A 19906-nucleotide genomic window follows, 5' to 3' on the forward strand; every position below is an offset into this window, starting at 1 on the left:
GTATATCATGAACAGGAAACAAATACCTCTATTTATGAGGAATGCTGGATGTGTTTTTCAGCTAACCCTCCTTTCTATGAGGGTATAGCCACTTTTGGCAACATCACATATACTAATAACACTGGTGGTCTCTCTTGGAACACCATAGAACTCACTATCACAGAAGTCTCAGGGATAGGAAGCTGCCTCCTCGGGAAGAACATGCTCCTCCCTAAACAATTATTAGAAATATGTAATCATACCATAATCGTTGACAATCAAAATACATATTTACAAGCCCCCAAGTATACTTATCTAGCATGTTCCACTGGTCTAACCACATATGTTATAACATCTCAATTTTTAAAGACTAAAGATTACTGTGTGCTGGTTCAATTATTTCCCAGACTCAGCATACATGAGCCAGAGACTTTTCTTAAATCCTGGGAAAAGGGCTCGGATATGCCTCACAAGGTAAAAAGAGAACCAGTAACTGCCATCACTCTCACCGTTCTCCTAGGTCTAGGGGCCGCGGGTGCAGGCACTGGCATTGCTTCCTCGTTACTTCCCATCAATACTATAACCAGCTTAGTGAAGCCATAGATAAGGATATTGCTGAATTAAGAGATGGATTAGCTAACTTAAAAGACTCAGTTACCTCGTTGTCTGAAGTAGTCTTACAAAATAGAAGAGGCCTAGACTTAATCTTCCTACAACAAGGAGGACTTTGTGCAGCCTTAAAAGAGGAATGCTGTGTTTATGTAGATAAGACTGGACTTGTAGAAGACAGTCTAAAAAAGGTGAGAGATAGCCTAGAAAAACGAAGGAGAGAGAGAGAACAACAAGAGTCTTGGTATCAAAACTGGCTTTCTACATCCCCATGGCTCTCTACCTTGTTGCCCTCAATTTTGGGACCCCTTGTGGGCCTACTTTTGTTGATTTCCTTTGGTCCTTGGGCCTTCCAACGACTTACATGCTTTATTAAATCACAAATAGATTCTGCTTTGCCTAGAAATTCTGTTTCAGTACATTATCATCGCTTGGAGACCGGAACAGCTGAGGAGAACCAGAGACAACGAACAAGATGAGGTGCCTACAACTTATCGGGAGAGGCTCAATTTCTACAATCTCTTATATTAATGCCATCTGGCCCTTGCTCTTTCGCCCCTGGGCTCAAGTGAGAGGAATGAGAAGATGACCTGATGTAGCTAACCTCAGGGACGGGCAACTTCCTCTGACCCTTGACCAATCTAAGACAGGAACCTTGGGGGCGACAAGGTGATCCTATGACAGATAAGGCTGGGGTTTGAGAGGTCGATCCTAAGACAGAGGTGGCTACACCCCGTTTAAACGTGCGGGCCGGTCAAATGCTCCTCTGCCCAGTTTCTCCCCCAATAACACACACGTATAGCCCAGAACGGTGTGTTACAGCATAAGTTCATTCCTAGCCATTGAGGTGCAGTCCTAACTGCAAGAGTGGCTTGCCATGGCCGAGCTGGGCACTCTGTGAGGCATGTCTGATCTCTCTCAGACCACTACTTCCACCTAATGTTTTTTTTTTTTTTAAAGAAAAATGGGGGAGATGCACGGAGCCATATTGGATTTGGGCCTAGCCGCTTTTTGACTGCATGGTTCAAAGTGACTCTGGGCTGTTTGGCCACAGAGACTCACCCCGAAGATGACTGCCATAAATCTTAAGATTGTTGGATAAAGCCTCTCCCATGAATTTACGGCAAAGGAGTATAACATTCAAGGGATGCCTCAGCTCGAGCAGATACCAGTTATCTCCTCAGTCAACACCCAGTGTCTCCACCACCTGACCTCATCGCCTGACTTCTTTGCCTCCAGCTATCACTGCCTATACCCTCATCTCCCCCTCCTTCATATTTCACAAAGGTCACTCCCTCTACCTGAAAGCCTTAAAAGCTGCAATGTTCATCCCAATAAACGAGACCTTGACAACAGAACTTTTGCTTGGTCTCCTTCTTCTCTTCACCCCCATTTTGGCCCACAGGTAGAAAGCCTCTTCGGGACCCTGAATAACTGGGTCCCCGCTGGCGGGGACAGTAAATGTCAAGTGAATATAGCTGCCTGTCTGTAAATTTAGTTTTGAAAGGTATAGATGAGATTCTTGGAGCAAGCTGGTTAGTAAGACTAGCCATGGGCCAAGCCCTGGCTTTTATTGAGAGACCCTGACTCAAGGAAAAACATTAACGAGTAATCAAGCGAAGAGTCTCAAAATTAGCCCTCAGCCTCCTCACATTTAAAAATACATGGTTACTGTCTCACATGGGAATGTGCATACATACATGCACGAAAACCATATCACATGTAAACATATGAAGAAAAAATGTACCTGTCAGGGCTTGTGGTGGCAAGCCCTACTAGGATGCCTAGACCTACTAGGACTGCTGACATTAAGTATCTTGGCTAACATGACATTACTGACTTCACCAAACTTTAAAAATATGAGGCTGGTGAGATGGTTCAGTGGTTAAGAGAACCTGCTAAATGGGACTCATAACCACCTGCAACTGAAGTCCCAGGGATTCTGACATCCTTTGTCTTCTGAGGTCAACAGATGCAAACTATTGCAGGCACACACAGATACACACACACACACACACACACACACACACACACACACACACACACCAAACAAATGTTAAAAATCTTTAAAGTCCAAGTTTTAAAGATGCAATAGGTCAATAATATAAGAATATTTGCATATGTTATAACCATCATTTTCTACTAGAGCCTAAAGGGCTTATCTACAAATTATGCATTACTCTGTTTCTTCACTTGGGTTCATAGGAGAATGAATGAAGATGGAAGGCAGAAGCTGGGTGAGAGATAGAAGGGGTTGGAGGGGGAAGTTTTTGTAAGTTTTCTTTCTTCAAGCTTCCTTCAAGTACTGAACACGTAGCTCATCAAACTTTATCCATGTGCTGGATAGTTATACCAACCTGACAGAAATTATAATGATTTTGGAAGAGGGACCCTCAACTGAGAAAATGTCTCCACTAGATTGTTTTGGGGGCAAGCATATGGTGCATTTTTTTGATTGATGATTGATATGGGGAAATGCAACCCCTGGGCTGGTAGTCCTTGGTGCTGTAAGAGCGAGGCATGAGGAGCCAACTAATAAGCAGTGATCCTCCATGGCCTCTGCATCTGTCCTGCCTCCAAGTTTCTACCCTGTTTAAGTTCATGCCCTGCCTTCCTTTTATGAGCACTGTGATGCAGATGTGTAAGCAGAGATATTAAGGGCATGTCGCTTTTCGTCATGGCGTTTTATCACGTCAACAGAAACAGTGAGACAATCACTAGATCTAACTTTCTGAATTCTTTTTTTCAATACTATGGACAGATTTTTGATATCCTGGGTAAAATGTTAAATTTGGTACTTGACAGACTTGGTCAACAAGTGCTATTATTATTGTTATTGTCTATATAGAAAAAGAGTGAAGAAAAAGACTCGATTCACATAAGAAAAATGCTCTTTCACAATGCATATGTGATATAGGAAGTTATATGTGATAGGTATGTTATAGTATTATAACTATCTGTACATAACATACAAATACAAGAATTGAAAGAGCTATTTGCCATTATTCAACAATTGTATTTTAAATTTTCTACTTGGTCATCTTGCTCCACGTATTTTCCCATTTAAACCAAATTAGGGAGCCTGGAAGTTTTGCTGGGTTGTGAAAGAGACCACTGTCATCATGAGTTTTGGATAGAGGTACCATAGAGTCCCCCTAACTCATGTTTGTCCTCGTGTAAGGGAAAGATACACTAATAAAGTTTTCTCACTTCAGTAGAAAGATGAGATGTGCACCTGTCCTTTGGATTTCATCTTCAATTGGTCTATTTATATGTCGGCATTCATTCATTCAGCCTTGCTGGTAAATTTTAATGAAACGAGAATTGAATGAGGGAATTCATAATGTGTCTCTGCAGTAATTAGTGAGATAGAAATTTGACAATTATCCAGTTAATCTGATCAACAAAGATAGCCAAATTGGGTAGTTTATCTCAAAGTGGATTTATTTGGCCTAATCAATCCAAATCAACTCTACACAATAATTACATTAACAACACAGCTGCCAACACCCACTGTAGGATCCGTGGAAAGAACTCAAAAATAGAGAAGATGGATGACAGAAACAGGAAATGGTAGATAATAGCAAGTTATCAAGTACATGTACCAAAGAGAATCCACCTAGAAGGACACAGTTTTAACTAACATGTGAAAGAAAAGAAAAATAAAGCCAAGAATGAACCTTAAAGTACTAAAACTAAACAGATGTCATGTAAGCATCTAAAAAACAAAAAGAAGAGAGAGAGAGAGAGAGAGAGAGAGAGAGAGAGAGAGAGAGAGAGGCACCAGGAAGGGGGGCTGATACTGTATTCAAAGCACAACAGTGTATCATCTTGGTTCCTTTTGTTCAGACAGCAAAGGCTTAGGGATGGTTAAACTTTTGTTGTTGTTGTTGTTGTTGTTGTTTTTGTTTTTGTTTTTTGTGGGTTTTTTTGTTTTTTTGAAGTCTTATAGTTCTCAGATTTACTTTAAGTATTTGAACATAATCGTCTCATCACTTTTAGTGTCTCTAGAGGTTAGGGCACTACATAAAACTTAGTTGTTAGATTTAAACCTTATTTCTTAATATGAAACCCATCACAAAGCATTATGGATGTTACCACAGAAATACCATGTTAAACTACATGAATGTAATAGTCTACTGACTTTGATGATGTTCAAATAAAGGCATATCTTCAGATCCACTTTTTTTTTTTTTTTTTTTGGTTCTTTTTTTTTCGGAGCTGGGGACCGAACCCAGGGCCTTGCGCTTCCTAGGTAAGCGCTCTACCACTGAGCTAAATCCCCAGCCCCCAGATCCACTTTTTAATATTGTGTTTTTAGTTGATGAAATCCAGAGGTAGACAAAGGGACCAAGAGTACCAAGAAACAGCATCCATTCTTCCTCCTGTGAATACCTATTTACATATAATCTCCCACAACCCCAGAAGTCATGAATTTGTATATAATTTGACATTCAATATCTTCTTCATGACACCTCAGAAATTCATTACACTGAAACACATGACTATTTGCCAAAGTTAAAAATAAATCCAGGGTATAATCTCATTTAAAATAAATTCTTTGTGATGGAAAAGGAAGTGATCCTGAACATTCGCTTATTCATTCTTCTGTACATAATCTGAGAAGTGGTCAGTGATTAGGATTATTTCCATACCTGGACCAAAACCTTACACGCTATTCCCTTGCTTTTCAGAGTTACAAAGGAAACCAAACACTGGCCTGCTTTAACTTTATGATTAAGCCTGGAAAGCAATTTCCCACATCATAAATGCTATACCCACTGCTTTAGCAATCAGAGCTTTCACTAAGACCCTAGGTCTCATCCATAATCAATTTGTTCAGTACAATTGAACTGAGTTTTAAATTTTATATAATTGCAGTTAATTTGAATTTAACTAGCCACCTGTGGCTAATGGCCAACACACTGGACAGTGATGTTCTAGAATCAAAACCAGAAAAGTCCTACTGAAAATCAGCTGTACAGGATATTTCCCATCTATTTTCTAAAGTAAATCTCTTGTTCTATGATCTACAAAGTCCCAGACTCTTGGAGAAATATTTTCTGTATGACCTGTAAAATGGTAAGAAGTCTAAAATCATTAGAAAGGATGGACAGTTTAAAAGCATAATATTGGGCTGGGAATACAGGTCAGTGCTAGAATGCTTACCTAGCACGCCAAAGTCCTGGATTCTACCTACAGCACAAAAACAAAAAACGAAACCAGTAGTATCCTTACTCTATCTGTAAGTACACCAATGTACACTACAGTAGAAACAAGGAAATGAAAAAAATACTGCTGAAGAGTGTAATTTAAGTTGGATTGGTCGTTTTATAATGCCAAGATTGCCACTGCCGCATTCACATTTCTAATGTGTTGTTTTCATGTTTGCTTTCCTTGTATATTCCCAAAGAGTGGCTGGCATGGCCTAGTTCCTGAGTTCTTTGGGGACTTCTGCTTGGCTGGGCATTGCATCAACAGATCTGAGCTTCCTGTCCTCCTAACATTAGGCCAGAATCCTGCAGCTGAGAAGATTCAGAGCAGAAAGACTAGATGCCAATGAGAATCCGGTTCCACTGTGATTGGCACCTGATCTAACCTGCAGTCTTGTTTTCGTATCTCTGTCCCGCAAGCATAGAGTGTCTTAAAAACAAGCTCTATTTTCTTTTATTCCCATTTATTTATTGTTTATTTGTTTGTTTGTTTTACATCTCTATTGCTGCCTCCTTCTGTTTCCGTTTTTCTCTCACACAGTCCCTTCTCTTCTGAGAGGGTGGAGAGACCCCTCCCCATGTCTCCACCCTGGCATATGAAGTCTCTACGGGGCTAAAAGCATTCCTCTCCCACTGAGGCCAGAGAAGGCAGCCTAGTTAGAGGAATGAAATCCACATAGAGGCAGGAGTTTTAGGGACAGCCCCAGCTCCAGTAGATAGGGAGCTTTATTTTCAAGTACCTTTCATTTGGCCCTAGAGTTCCTTGGGAGTTGTCATCTTCTTGGGGGAATATTCAGAGTGAGAACAGAGCACAATGGATTAAATGGACTATCTATCTCCTCTGATGCTCTGGTAGATAAAATGTCATTTATGTTAACTTCTTTGTGGACATTCTGCTCAAGGATTTAGTCACAATTACTAAAGCATGGATTGGAAACAGACCTTGGAAAGCATGAGACAAATTTTCTTGCTGTAGAAATATAGTCTCTTCTTCTGCACTAGCCATCCAAAGTTGTGTGCATAAAATACGTTAAATTTTTCCAAGTCTTGTAGGGTGTAGGGAGCTGGGAGAGCAGAATATGTTTGTAGTGTTTAAAAGGGTAACGATTACATAGCTCAAAAACCACGCTACTGAAGGAAAGAATGTACGTCATACCCTGCAACACCAATCATTTATCAGAATACAGGACAAAGCCCCTGAAGTAACTCAGCCAGCTAACACAAACTAACCCAAATGGTAACAGATACCTTCACTTACTGATGTTTTCTTATAAAGACCTCAAAGTGATAAGACTGTGGTCACAGCTTTCAATGCTGGAACTCTTGCCTGTATCTCCTGGGAGAATACTTTCTTTGGATCAGAATTTGCTAACTTACAGAACCCTTAGTGATAGCTATAGTAAACACACATTATTCCAGATCACACACTATTCCAGAAATGATGACTTGGATAAAATCTATTATTACCCATCAAACTTTGGACACAACTAAGGATGCCTAAGAGGCCAAGCCCTATTTTATGTGTGTTAGCAAGATTTAGTATCCTTCTTCTGGCTTGTCTTCTAAGTTACTATAGTTGCACTGTCAAGCAGGCAGCACCTGGAAGGTTATGGTAGATAAGTCCCAGCCTTCTGCACTACTGTCACAGATTCTGAGTTCCTGAGTAGAGAAGGTTAGGTAAGACCTGTCTGCATTAGTAGATCAGAAGACCTCTGGGTTCTCAAGACAAAGTGCTGGCTATCAATGTGAAGAAGTTGTGTTACAGAACAGCAGCATGGAGAAATATGCTGCTCCCTTCAGGATATACTAGTAATACTTTGCACTGTGTGGTATACATGTTCAAATATAGTAATTATAGCCTGCTGAAAGGGTGCTAGTCTGATCCCCATGGAAGCCAACTAGAGCAGTAGATGTCCTTGCAAAAGTTAAAAATATAGGATGTATACAGGCGAATAAGATTAGCATCAGTTATAACTTCTGAATCAAAAGCAGCAACCAAGGCTGACTTTTATCAGTATATCTTCCTCTTGTATGTATAGCTTTATCTATATAGATGTAGATAAATAGTTTTCTGAAAAGTATAGCTTGACAAAGCTCTGTTGAGGTGATATGACACACAAATAAATTGTAGTGGTCCAGTGACCTCCCTCCTGAGATCCTTACTAGAAATCAGTGCACCATCAACCAGATTCCATGTTGACTGATGATCTTGACTATTTCCTTTAGCCTTTGGCTAAGTAGCAATGTTCTTACCCAGGGATCTATATGCCAGCAGGCCAGTGTGTGCTTGTCAGGGATACAGACACTGGCACCTTTCCCCAGTGTGATTGGCATTTGGTACATTTTAGATGCCAGCACTTCTGTGGTATATTTGCTTACAGTGGTGACAGATAGGAATAGATAGGCTACTCCCTATAAGTCAATAAATTCCATTATAAGAAATGTGTGTATTATGTCAACAGTCTCTATATCTTTATCTAACAAATATTTATTGAATCTGTGTTATCACAATTTTTCTACACGCTGGTGAAGCAGCAGTGAATGAAGAAAGAAATTATTGCCCTAAGGGTCAATAAATTGCAATGTTGTAGATAATGATAGAATTTTTAAGGAAAAATAGCTATTTAACTTTGTAGTGAATGCTCATGATAGCAGAACTTGGGAGGTAAAAGCAGAATGGTTCTAAGTTTGATAGCCTAGCTCAGGCTATCTCTTCTTAAATGATATTATTATTATTATTAATATTAATAATATTATTATTATTATTATTAGTAGTAGTAGTAGTAGTATGAGAGAGGGCTAAGCCTGATCATGACTTCTTGATCAAGGTAAGGGTCTATCTATTTATCTGTCTGTCTATCTATCTGTCTGTCTGTCTGTCTGTCTGTCTGTCTGTCTATCTATCTATCTATTCATCTAGCTTTTTATTTAAGACAGGGTCAGAGCATATATCTGGTTGTCCTGAAAAAAAAACTGTAGACCATGCTGGCCTTGAACTTACATAGATCCACCTGCTTCTCAAGTGCTTGGATTAAAGAAGTACACTACTCAACCAAACTCAAGAGTTCATTTTTATTCTGAGAGCTATATAAAATCGTGGTGGTTCTAAACAGCGCCAAGACTCTGCCTAACTAATGTTTGAAAAGAATCACGTTGATTGTTGTGTAGTCACAAGCTTGCAGGAGGGGCCAGCAAGTAAAGGTGCATGCTGAGCAGCCCTGATGACATGAGTTTAATTCTTAAAATCCATATAATAGTGGAAGTAGAGACCTGATCCCATAAAGGTGTTCTTTGGACTTTACATGCCACTACATATGCATGTGAACAAAAACAATAATAAAGTTAAAAGTATACTAATTCAATGGTTTTCTCACAGCACTATGTAACCTCTTGTGTTTTCTTTCTACAGAATTCTGGTACATGAGATAAATGACAGCAGATCCCAGCAGAGTGCCTTGCTGCACGTCCTAGGTGCTTAGAGTAGATGAACACCTGACCCGGCATGCGGCACGAGGGCAGAGATTTGGGATGTGTAATTTGCCATAGTCATCATAAATGAGAATCAGAAGCAGCTTGCATTTACTTGACATGGACAGCAATATACATTCATGCCTTTGGCTTATGAACATGTCAAAATACAGATTGGAGGTGACCGCAACAGCCTGACGATTATTAAATATAGGAGTCCATTGCATTGATAGCATCGTCTTGTTTTACCAGATCTAGTGAGCAGGAATAGCTAATACTCTGAATGTTTATTACATGTGTGCAATTCATAGTGCAAGAAGAAAAAAGCCTACAAATGCTTAAGGCAGTCCAAATGCATATTTTTTAGAAACTCTTATGTTCTTGTGCGTGCCAGAGCATTCCTTCCTGAGCAAAGGACAAAGTTCATCCTACAGTTAGAGAAGACCCAGGAATTTGATGGCCAAAGGTATCATAAGCCCAAGCAAAATAATCCATGGATTCCTTTATCAAATGACTCATAAGACTGCTGGTTTTTGAACATTGAGGCTCTTCAATGCTTTCGCTTGTGATACAAGCTGCACCGATGTCAGTCTAATAATAAACAGCAAATTTCATGGTCCCAGAAGTTCTATAATAAATAAAAATGAAACATGGGTTTGGTGCCAACCTTCAAAGAAATGTCCAATTTTGTTACTGCTGTTTTATCTTCTACACGTACATAATTGCATCTCCGTTATTGGTTATGTCTATCCTATCCAAATAAAGTTTTCTGTTTAGAAAATGGAAAAACAAATAAACTCAATATACAAATGGAGAACTGAAGGGAAGATTTTGCTCTTATAGGCAGAGGTCACAGACCACATCAGAATTCTCTTTGCGATTTGCAATGTTCAGCATACTGGTTAATTGTCATGCACACTTAACCTTATTGAGAAGCTGCCTCATGGAGCAAGGCAGAGTTTTCCATTTCAGACCTAAGTATGTTTATCCCACTGTGATTTCAAGGCTTCTTATCTGGGGAAGGGCTGCCCCTTGGCTCTGTATTAGGAAGACAGGAAAAACAGCAAACAACTAATAATTCTGAACTATTCTGTCTTCATGCAACAAAGGGATAAACCGTTTCCAGCAGAGGCGTACAAATGCCCACAGTGGGAATGGAAAGGCAGGAGGTCCCCCTCAGCAAGCCTTCAAAGGACCCTGCAGTGAAAACTGCCCAAGTCATGAACTCCAACATGACCACTTCCTATTCATTTCTGTTGGATATTCGTAAGCCTAATTTGGTGTTATTAATTCTGTTTGTTCTCTCAATCAGATCACTCTAGTCTGTCGGATGATGTGAGTACCCGAAGTGGTATTTTTCTGTCTCTCAGTTTCTTCTTGTTAACTGAAACCCGGTATTTACTTCTTCCACCTTTTCTTTCTATACATGTAATAAACTTACTCATACGCTGTCATGATCAGAGTAACACAGGAAGAAGGTTATAACACTTCACCCAGAAAGAAACTTCACAAGGAGTGTCCGAAGATGAATCGGTTTTGGTGTGACATTTACAATAGCAAAAACTCACTTTACCATGTTGTCTTTCTAGGTTTTTCTAAAGAAATTGTAACAATTCATCCTCTACAGGAGTACAAAGCAGGATGGATGGGTGATATGAATCACATGCACACAGAAAATAGACCACCATAGCAGACACTGTCAGCATTGCGATGAGCTCCTTTAGCACCCCTTTAAATGTGCGTCAGTACATATTTCTCCCAGTTCCTTCTGCTCAAGTTTTACACTGCGGTTTTCTTTTGGAATATGGTGCTGTGTCTTTGTACATCGCTTAGCCACTCATGCAGGTAAATTCTTATGAACGCATAGAGATATTTCTGCCTCTGACAGACTGTGAGCCAACAAGAGGCCAGTAAAACACTTCTGGCTTCCAGGATGACAAAACTACATGTGCTTTATATTAGAGGCTCCACACAGGAGCAAGGGACCATCTCTTGATTTCTCCTTTCCTTATATTTCTGTTGTGATTTCAGCAATGGTTTCTTCGGCTACTGCTTGCATGGAAAGTCACTGCAGAACTTCTTATCTCCAGATCTTATTATAGCAAATGGACAGACAAAGATGTCTTCCTATTAAACATCAATGTGATTTTTGTTTGAGTAGGATACTTGAATCCAAATTTTACGGAATATATTTTGGCTTAGCTGGTTTAAGAATTATTGACCCATAAAGTTGTGAGATTAGATCAGCACCCCCAAAGAGTGGAGTTTCATAAAGAAAAAGTCTCAGGACATAGCTTCAGGTTTTCTTAATAGTCCTCATCACCTTTACTGATCCAACTGAATTTATATCCATTCCCCCAGCTGTGGCCTCAAGAGGAACCTAGATGAGGATCTGTAAGAATCGTCCAGTTAGTTCAAGTTATTCCTCAATATTATATCCTTCTTTACTTCATAAGCACCTCCCAGTTATCCTCTAAAGGCATGCTGTTTTATGATATTGCTGATTTGTAGGTCCCTTGTATCAGCAAACCAAGATGGATCTCTTAGTAAGTCAGAACATTAAACACCTGCTCAGGAACGCAAATGCTTGGCTTGGGTTCAGCTGAAGGCATCCCCAGTACATTTTACACATGGGGAACATGGTTCAGCTTGACCTTGCTAGGAAATATTTTGAAATCTTAAAGGCAAATCTGGTAAAATACAGAGTGAAAAAAGTTTCCAAAAGACAAATGGAGCAGGTATTTGATCAAAAGATAACACCCATTTAAAATGCTGTGATCCACACTAACACGCTGTGCCCAGTATATCCTCAATAGTATTCAGTAAAGAAATTGTTTTGACTACATTATTCATCTTACTTTATTGTGAAATGAGCTCAAGTATTCATACAAGAAAAATCGTTAAAGAAAACCTGCTATTTTATAGCCATATAACGTCTTCCTACTAATCTTATAGGAGATATTTCCAGGTAGAAACCAATTGAAAACTTTAGATGAAACCTGTCAAGTCAATATTGTCTGGGGAATATACTAAGAAATTACAAAAACTCACTGAAGGATCATTGTGTTAAGGTAGTCACTTTTGAATTCTTTTCATAAATGAATTCAATTTTATGAGCTGCTTTCTGCACAAACCAAAACCCAAAGACTTTATTCCAGAGAACAATTTCATGAACTTGAATTGAAAGTAAGGCTTTCTTTCTCTGTGACAGTTGCTTTTGAGGGGATATTCCTGTAAAGTTAATAATGTTGCTAGTTGAATATAATGATCCCCTATCATCAAAAAAGGTATAGGAAGGTGGGATTTGGCTGAGTTTCCATCTTTAGGAACTTGTGAGTCACATGTGTGTTAGAAGCAGCAAGCAAGGAGAAGCGGTAATGTATATAAAAGCTTCAAATAAGTGTGTGGTATGAAAGAAAAGGTTTCTCTTCTTCACACCTGAAATTTTCCAAGTATCTTCTACATTGTTTTAAATCTATATATATCCTTTGGATCAACTTTAATATTTCCAAAGCCCACTGTTCTCACTAAAATAAGAAATATTAAGAAAAAAAACCAACAAAACTGTTATGGTGGCATATGTCTATAATCCCAGAACTTATGAGGATGAATGAAGACATATAGGGGTCAAGGCCAGATTGGAATACACAACGAGACCAAATAAAAATAAATAATAGAAGGTAAGACAAGGTTATAACCCAACTCTGATATTGTTAAGACAAACAAAAACATAAACTAATAAAAAATGTTGGAATGGTTGTGCTACTGTCTGAGGGCTGGATGCTGTTGTCCTGCGGGAGTGCCACTTCCCATCTCAAGACCATGTCTAACTTAGTTGAGCAGTCGCTGCCCCTGCATAACAACTGTGAGGAAGGGGAGCTATCCTCTGCCACCACCCGCTGGCCTCAACGGTTCCTTGGTGGAGTTACTAATGAACAGCAGCAAGGGCAATGATAGTGGAAATGGGAAGAATTGGGGGCTGGAGCATGTTCCTTCCTGGCCTTCCAGTCACAGTGGAGACATGGAGTAGATACTTCTGGGTGCATAGCATGAGTCGTAACAGAGCAGCTTAAGAGGCAGTTCTCACAGTGATTGCTCTTCACCACAAGAAGATGGGCAGGTCATGTTTAATGTTGAGATGCTTACCAGTAAGGACCACAACTCTCAGTTAGAAGAAGAAGTTGTAGAAGGAGAAAAAGAAGTTGAGACTTTGAAGAAAAGTGCAGACTGGGTATCAGACTGGTCCAGTAGACCCAAAACATCCCACCCAAAAAGTTCCATTTCAGACACCCTAAACGTAACGTGCTTCGTCTCTAAGCATGAGGAAGAGTGGAACCATGAAGAAAGGGGTCATTGTCTTTGCCAAGTTCCTATAGGTCTTCATCCGTTCTCTCTCCCTTTCTCACAAGTCGACTTTGGGGCTGGGCTAAATGGAAAAGAACAGAGCACACCTTCTGCTAGCACCTACTGAGGGAGATGAAAAGCCCCTGGAAAGCCGTGTGGCCTGTGAAGTGTTGTATTGTAGTTTGAGTTTGAGACCTATTGTAAGTTTGATCCTCACCTACAACCCTATTTTTACATACTCAATTCCAGTAAGTCTCAAATCCAGTATTTTACTCAAACTCTGTTGGGACATTTTACTACTGTAAGACACTTTAGAGATTCCTAATACAGTTTATTGTTGTTTAGAAATTTGCAAGGGCTTTTTTTCCCCAGCAATGCCACCAGCAGATTATAATCCTGTCAACAGTGCATCGTGTCCTCTTAGCAACACCAGTCACACCTGCATCGTTCATGCTAGAAGCTGTGTTCTAGCCATGCAATTACAACTCTTTCTAAATGAGGTCAGGTTAGGAAAAAATATGATAAAAGCTTTATTAGTCTCCTGGACCCGTTCCTTCCCACCCACAGATAGTTCCACAGACCCTGGGCAGCCAGGAAACAACCAACTCTCCTAAGACGAACCAACGTCCTCATGTTCATTTTTTTTAGGTTTCCCAGAAACATTTTGTCCGAAAGTCAGCATAAAGTAGATGAAGATCATGAGGATCATATTCCCCTTTCACCACCATCTCTTTATAGTTTTTCTTTTTTTAAGTTAAACCAAGATGGAGGAATGTTAGCATTCCTTCTAGGTTCTTTACCTAGTAACAGCTAGGTATGCCTGGTTTACTGGAAAAGGGGCTGTTTGCTCTCTTACTCTCTGCCCTTCTGTCCCTCCCCCATTTCTTCCCTCCCTTCTCTGTCTGCCCCCCTCTCTCCACTAGTTCCTGGCTGGCCTCTCATCTCTCTCTCTCTCTCTCTCTCTCTCTCTCTCTCTCTCTCTCTCTGTGTGTGTGTGTGTGTGTGTGTGTGTGTCTACTCCCTCCTCAATGCCCTTCTCATTCTCTAAATAAACTATATTCCATATTATATCCATCATATGTCTGGTAACTCAGGGGGAATGGGTGCCTCTGCATGGGCCCACTGAGGCACCCTTCCCACCTCACCATATTGCACCTCTACAAAACATATCCTAACTCTCATTTTCTTCCTTCCTTCCTTTCTTTCTCTCTCTCTTTCTCTCTCTCTTTCTTTCTTTCTTTCTTTATTTCTTTCTTCCTGTTTCTATAAAACACAATACTAATAGTAACCAAAACTTGCCAGAAGGTCTTTTGGACCCTCACATCTGTTAAAGCCATGTGGGAACATGCTGTTGTAGAGTATATATCTTATGTATGTGTAGTGCATATATACACAACTATATGAAGCATACATATTTTATATGCTCTCTCTGTGCATACATATATTTTACATATAGTTTATGCTTATATGCACAGTAATATCAAATATTTTTTCTCAATTCTGTCAGTTGAGGTTACTGAGGATAGTGTATACATTCTTATTGCTTCACTATTTCAGCATGGAAAAAGAGAAACACTAAAATGGGGATTGGAAGGTCTGTTTATTCAGTAAGAAATGAAAAGACATAGGTAAAAGAGAAGACCTAAGGACACACAGGAAGTGTAGGATCCTATCCTGGAATCTGTTCTTCTTTAACATCCTGAAACATTTCCATATCAATGGACAGAGTTTTAGCACAAACTAAAACAAGAAGAAGGAAATAATACAGAGAGTGTGTGTTATACTAATGATGGTCTTAAAGCATTTATTATCATTAAATATAAAACATTTAAGTTATCAGGAATATACAGTATTCTTTAACTCTTGATAGATTCATGCACCCCAATCCCACTCATCTCTCTGTCCCTTCACATCCACCCTCTGCCTTTACATCTCCTCATAATAAACAAAGGCAAAACATACAAACAAGAAAACTCATCTTCTCATGGAAGCTGTTGTCTATACTTCCTTAGTTACAAATGTTCATTGTGATGAGTCATTGGTCTGCCTCAAAGCGCCTGGCTTCTGCTATGCTATTGATCTTCACTGAGGCTCCTCTTGGAGATTCTATTGTTGCCCCATGTCACAGAGATTCTGCAGCTTTGCATCTGCAGGTCCAAACCCTGTTCACTGCTCTAGCAGTGCACACATGGGATAGAGATGGAATGGGCCAACTCAGAGCCTTGGATCTGAGCCTGGGTGGTAGTTGAGTTGGTCAGTCAGCTGATTTCCTGCACCTATACCACCAGGGCAAATTCTACAGCACTGCCCTGGTTAGCTCATCTAATGTTGCAGCCTGAAAGGGGCAGAACCAGCTCTTCTGCACTCCCATTCTTGGGCTGACTCACATGCACACTTGCCATCAGGGTAAGCTCTACTCTACTGCCTGGAGAGGGTACAGGGTCCTCTTTCCTGTTCTCATGACCCAGGGGCCAGCTCTCCTGTCCTGTATACAGCATTTTAATGTCTTAATTAATTTTAATTTTATCACTGTCTAATTTACTCTCACTCCCCCCCAAAATGTGCATACATCACAGTCTCAAATTCATTGGCTCAAGGAGACTTCCAAGAAGTGACATTTTAATGCGGTCATTGAGGTATAAGTATTTGGAGCGCCACCATTAAAATAGCTGACATTTAAACATTGATTAACTATTGTCCAAGAAGCCCACCAAGATATTTATATTTCTGTTCCTTCTCCTTTTATAGCTAAGGCTATAGAGAAAATGTAATAACCCCTCTAAGTGGATGCTTTGCTACCCATGTTCTTTATGGGTCCATTACACTGATTCTCATTCATTTGAAAATTTCAACATTTTTATGTAAAGTTATTTTTGGCAATCTTAAAGAACAACATCTTTGTTCCAGTTTTACTATTTCCTTCTCTAACATTTTAAAATAACTCAAATATTTGTAGGTTTTGTCATTTCATACTCTGTAGCGCACAGGATTATTGAAGAGCATATCATTTACTTATTCATAAAAGTAATGAGGAACCAACAATGCACTTATCATTCTGACTATCATTCTGGCACAAATACAAGGAGAGTTATATTGAGTTAAGAGATTTAGATTCACAGAAATCACCAGGGGTTGGTAGTTGAGACTTTTCTAAAATACTATGAAGGTAAGAGAGAAAAGGTATTCATTTATCTCCAAATGGAATGTCAGAGTCTTTTAAGAAGTTAGAGATCAGAAGTACCTCTTTTGTCTTTATGTAATTTCTAAAGGAATAAGCTAAAAGGATGAATGCTGTAAACAGATTGCAATTTTCATTTATACATTTGCTCCTAGATAATGAATGTTTGGTGTGGTAACAGAGCTGTCAGTCCTTTGACAAGCTTCAAAGTTGTTATTTAGTCAACATTAACCTGTTGAGAAAGATAGCACTGTTCCAGAGCTCTGGGTGAGCTCTTTTGTAAGAGATTTTGATGACAAGCATTTAGAAAATGATATGCTAATATAAACTAAACAAAGAAATCTTTAGGAGACTAGTTTTGTGGTAGGGGGAGTAAGTCTGTCTTAGGGAGTTTAGGTGATTTTCCCTGGATCACATGAATAGGGAACAGCAGAGCAGAGAGGTGGAATTAAAATCTCACCCTCTGAAGTAGTCTCAACCAGAAGGATGCATTCCTTCTCAAGTATCTTTAGAGGGACTCTGATGTGAATGCAATTCTGTAATGTACTGTCATATTTTTATTACTATAGAAATACCAGATACAATACTGTTATCAAGGAAAGATTGTTCTGAACCATACTTTTGGAGTCTGAAGTCAAGGAATTTTTATCACTTTTAGATTTCTCATGGGGAAGGAAGAAAGGAAACACGTCATAGTGAAAATTGATGGTGTAGCAAAAGACAGGAAAGGAAACCTGCTCCAACACTACCCTTCAAGGGATTTCCTCCAACTGGTCTACCAACCTACCACTCACGTGCATCATTTAAAAGTTCTGCTACTTCTTAGAGTATTAAGCCAACAATACACAGGCATTTAGGTAGTACTCTCAGCTACACTGGTTTTGAGTCCTGCATGATCTACAAACAAGCAGATGAAAGCTTGTGTTCTGGATCATCTTTCCAAGGAAGCTACTTAGGCAATCTATATATTTGGGAGCACTGCAACAGTGTGGCCTTCCATACAGAGATATAGGCACAAATGTCTGTGTCCAAGGTCATAGATATACTCCTGGAAGTACATAGTGTGTGTGCACATGTCATTTTCCTACAAGATTCATGCTCAAGGATCCAGCTGAAGAGAATGATACCACTCTGGAGCTCCTACTTCTCAGGGAGTAAAATTTGCTTCTGGAAACTAAGCAGAAAGTATGGCTCCCTAGTGGGAAGCTGGAGTTGGTATAAAGCCTAATGTTTGTTACTTATTTCTAGATCCATCATGAAAACTAATGAAAAATTACTAATACAAAATTAAGGTCAGCAATGTAGAAGGCCCTGAGATGGAATATACCCTGTGGTAAATCTGTCTTGATCCTGCCAAAGTATTCAAAACTCAGAGTGACTATTTCAAAAAATGGCTGTACATTATATTTTACTTCCTAAGCACTATATTTGCCTATCATATGGTACCCCATATCTGCTCATCACAGGGTTCCCAAATCTTCCCATCACATGGTACCCAATTTTAAAGAACAGTTCATGAAGTTTGTTTTTTCACACTAGTATAAAGACTAGAATATTTGTCCAGACTCATAATAATTTAATGGCCCGGCATCCTGACTTGGATTTGAAGTAAGTCTAGAGAGTAGTTTTACTTTATCCATTAATTCTGTAACCTAAATATGGACAAACTTAAGTTTTTATGAAATCTATTCCTAAAAGTTATTTCAATAAAAAGTGCACATTTCAGAGAGGTTAAAAATAAAGCCTAATATTTTAAATCCATGGGAAGTGCCGTGATTGTGGATAATTTTGATTTGAGTATTTGTTGTCCCTATTGTGTTGGAAGTTGAGGGAAAAATGCTATAGTTCCAAGTACATAGTTTTTAGTACTCTGAAAATAGCAATTACTTTCTCTATTGAGAACAAAGTGGAAAGACAACATATTTGATTGTGTGAAAGCATAATATATCCTACAGTAAAAGTGTGAAATAGTTCAAACCATTAACCAATTATATTTCAATATTATTATATATAACAATTATATGTTAAACATGATCAATATTCATTGAACTTGTGAAATGCAAAACTCAACAAACAAGAACATGGAGAGAGGCACCTACTTTTGATATGTTACTTGATCGACTTGCAGATCGCCCTGGGGACTTTTCATTCTGAAAAATAAATTTAGAAACACTGATTAAAATCCTTCTGGTTTCTGTCTGAACCCAGAGCTGACCCAGTGCCATAGCTCTCTGTTGCCAAGTCCCACCAGGAGAGAGCTGGTCTTCCAGGAGTGCTGACAGAAGGCTTACTAGAGGGTCAAACCACTGTCAGAGACATCAAGGCCAGCTAACACCAGAGATAAGCAGATGCTGAGAAGCAAGTACAAGAAACTAAGCAACAGAAACTAAGGCTACTTGGCATCATCAGAACCCAGTTCTCCCACCACAGCAAATCCTGGATACCCCAAAATACCAGAAAAGCAAGATTCTGATTTAAAATCACATCTCATGATGATGTTAGAGGACTTTAAGCAGGGCATAAATAACCTTAAAAAATACAGGACAATACAGGTAAACAAGTAGAAGCCTTTAAAGAAGAAACAGAAAAATCTCTTAAAGAATTGCAAGAAAACACAACCAAACAGGTGAAGGAATTGAACAAAACCATACAGGATCTAAAAATGGTAATAGAAGCAATAAAGTAATCACAAAGAGAGACAACCCTAGAGATAGAAAACCTGGGGAAGAGATCAGGAATCTTAGACAAAAGCATTACCAACAAAATACAAGAGATAGAAGAGAGAATCTCAGGGGCAGAAGATACAATAGAAAACATTGACATAACCATCAAAGAAAATGCAAAATGCAAAAAAACTGACTCCTCACCCAAAACATCCAGGAAATCCAGGACACAAAGAGAAGATCAAAGCTAAGAATAGTAGGTGTAGAAGAGAGCAAAGATTCCCAACTTAAAGGACCAGTAAATATCTTCAACAAAATTATAGAAGAAAACTTCCCTAACCTAAAGAAAGAGATGCCCATAACATACAAGAAGTCCAAAGAACTCCAAGTAGATTGGAACAGAAAAGAAATTCCTCCTGTCACATAATAGTCAAAACAACAAATGTACAAAA

General features: G+C 39.2%; 1 protein-coding gene and 1 pseudogene across 10 annotated transcripts in view; one reads left to right on the forward strand and one right to left on the reverse strand.

Annotated features, from left to right (window-relative positions):
* Marchf1 (membrane associated ring-CH-type finger 1) overlaps positions 1-19906 on the reverse strand; it is an 858714-nt gene that overhangs the window by 175532 nt on the left and 663276 nt on the right. For all 10 annotated transcript variants that reach the window (XM_017600176.3, XM_039094632.2, XM_039094634.2 and 7 more), the window contains one exon: positions 18891-18941. In XM_017600176.3, the coding sequence (XP_017455665.2) occupies positions 18891-18941 (51 nt within the window). The remainder of the gene's footprint in view (positions 1-18890; positions 18942-19906) is intronic.
* Positions 13059-13740, forward strand: Bnip3-ps4 (BCL2 interacting protein 3, pseudogene 4; annotated as a pseudogene).

This window comes from Rattus norvegicus, chromosome 16 (genome assembly GCF_036323735.1).
Source record: "Rattus norvegicus strain BN/NHsdMcwi chromosome 16, GRCr8, whole genome shotgun sequence".
In the NCBI taxonomy this organism is placed as follows: Eukaryota; Metazoa; Chordata; class Mammalia; order Rodentia; family Muridae; genus Rattus; species Rattus norvegicus.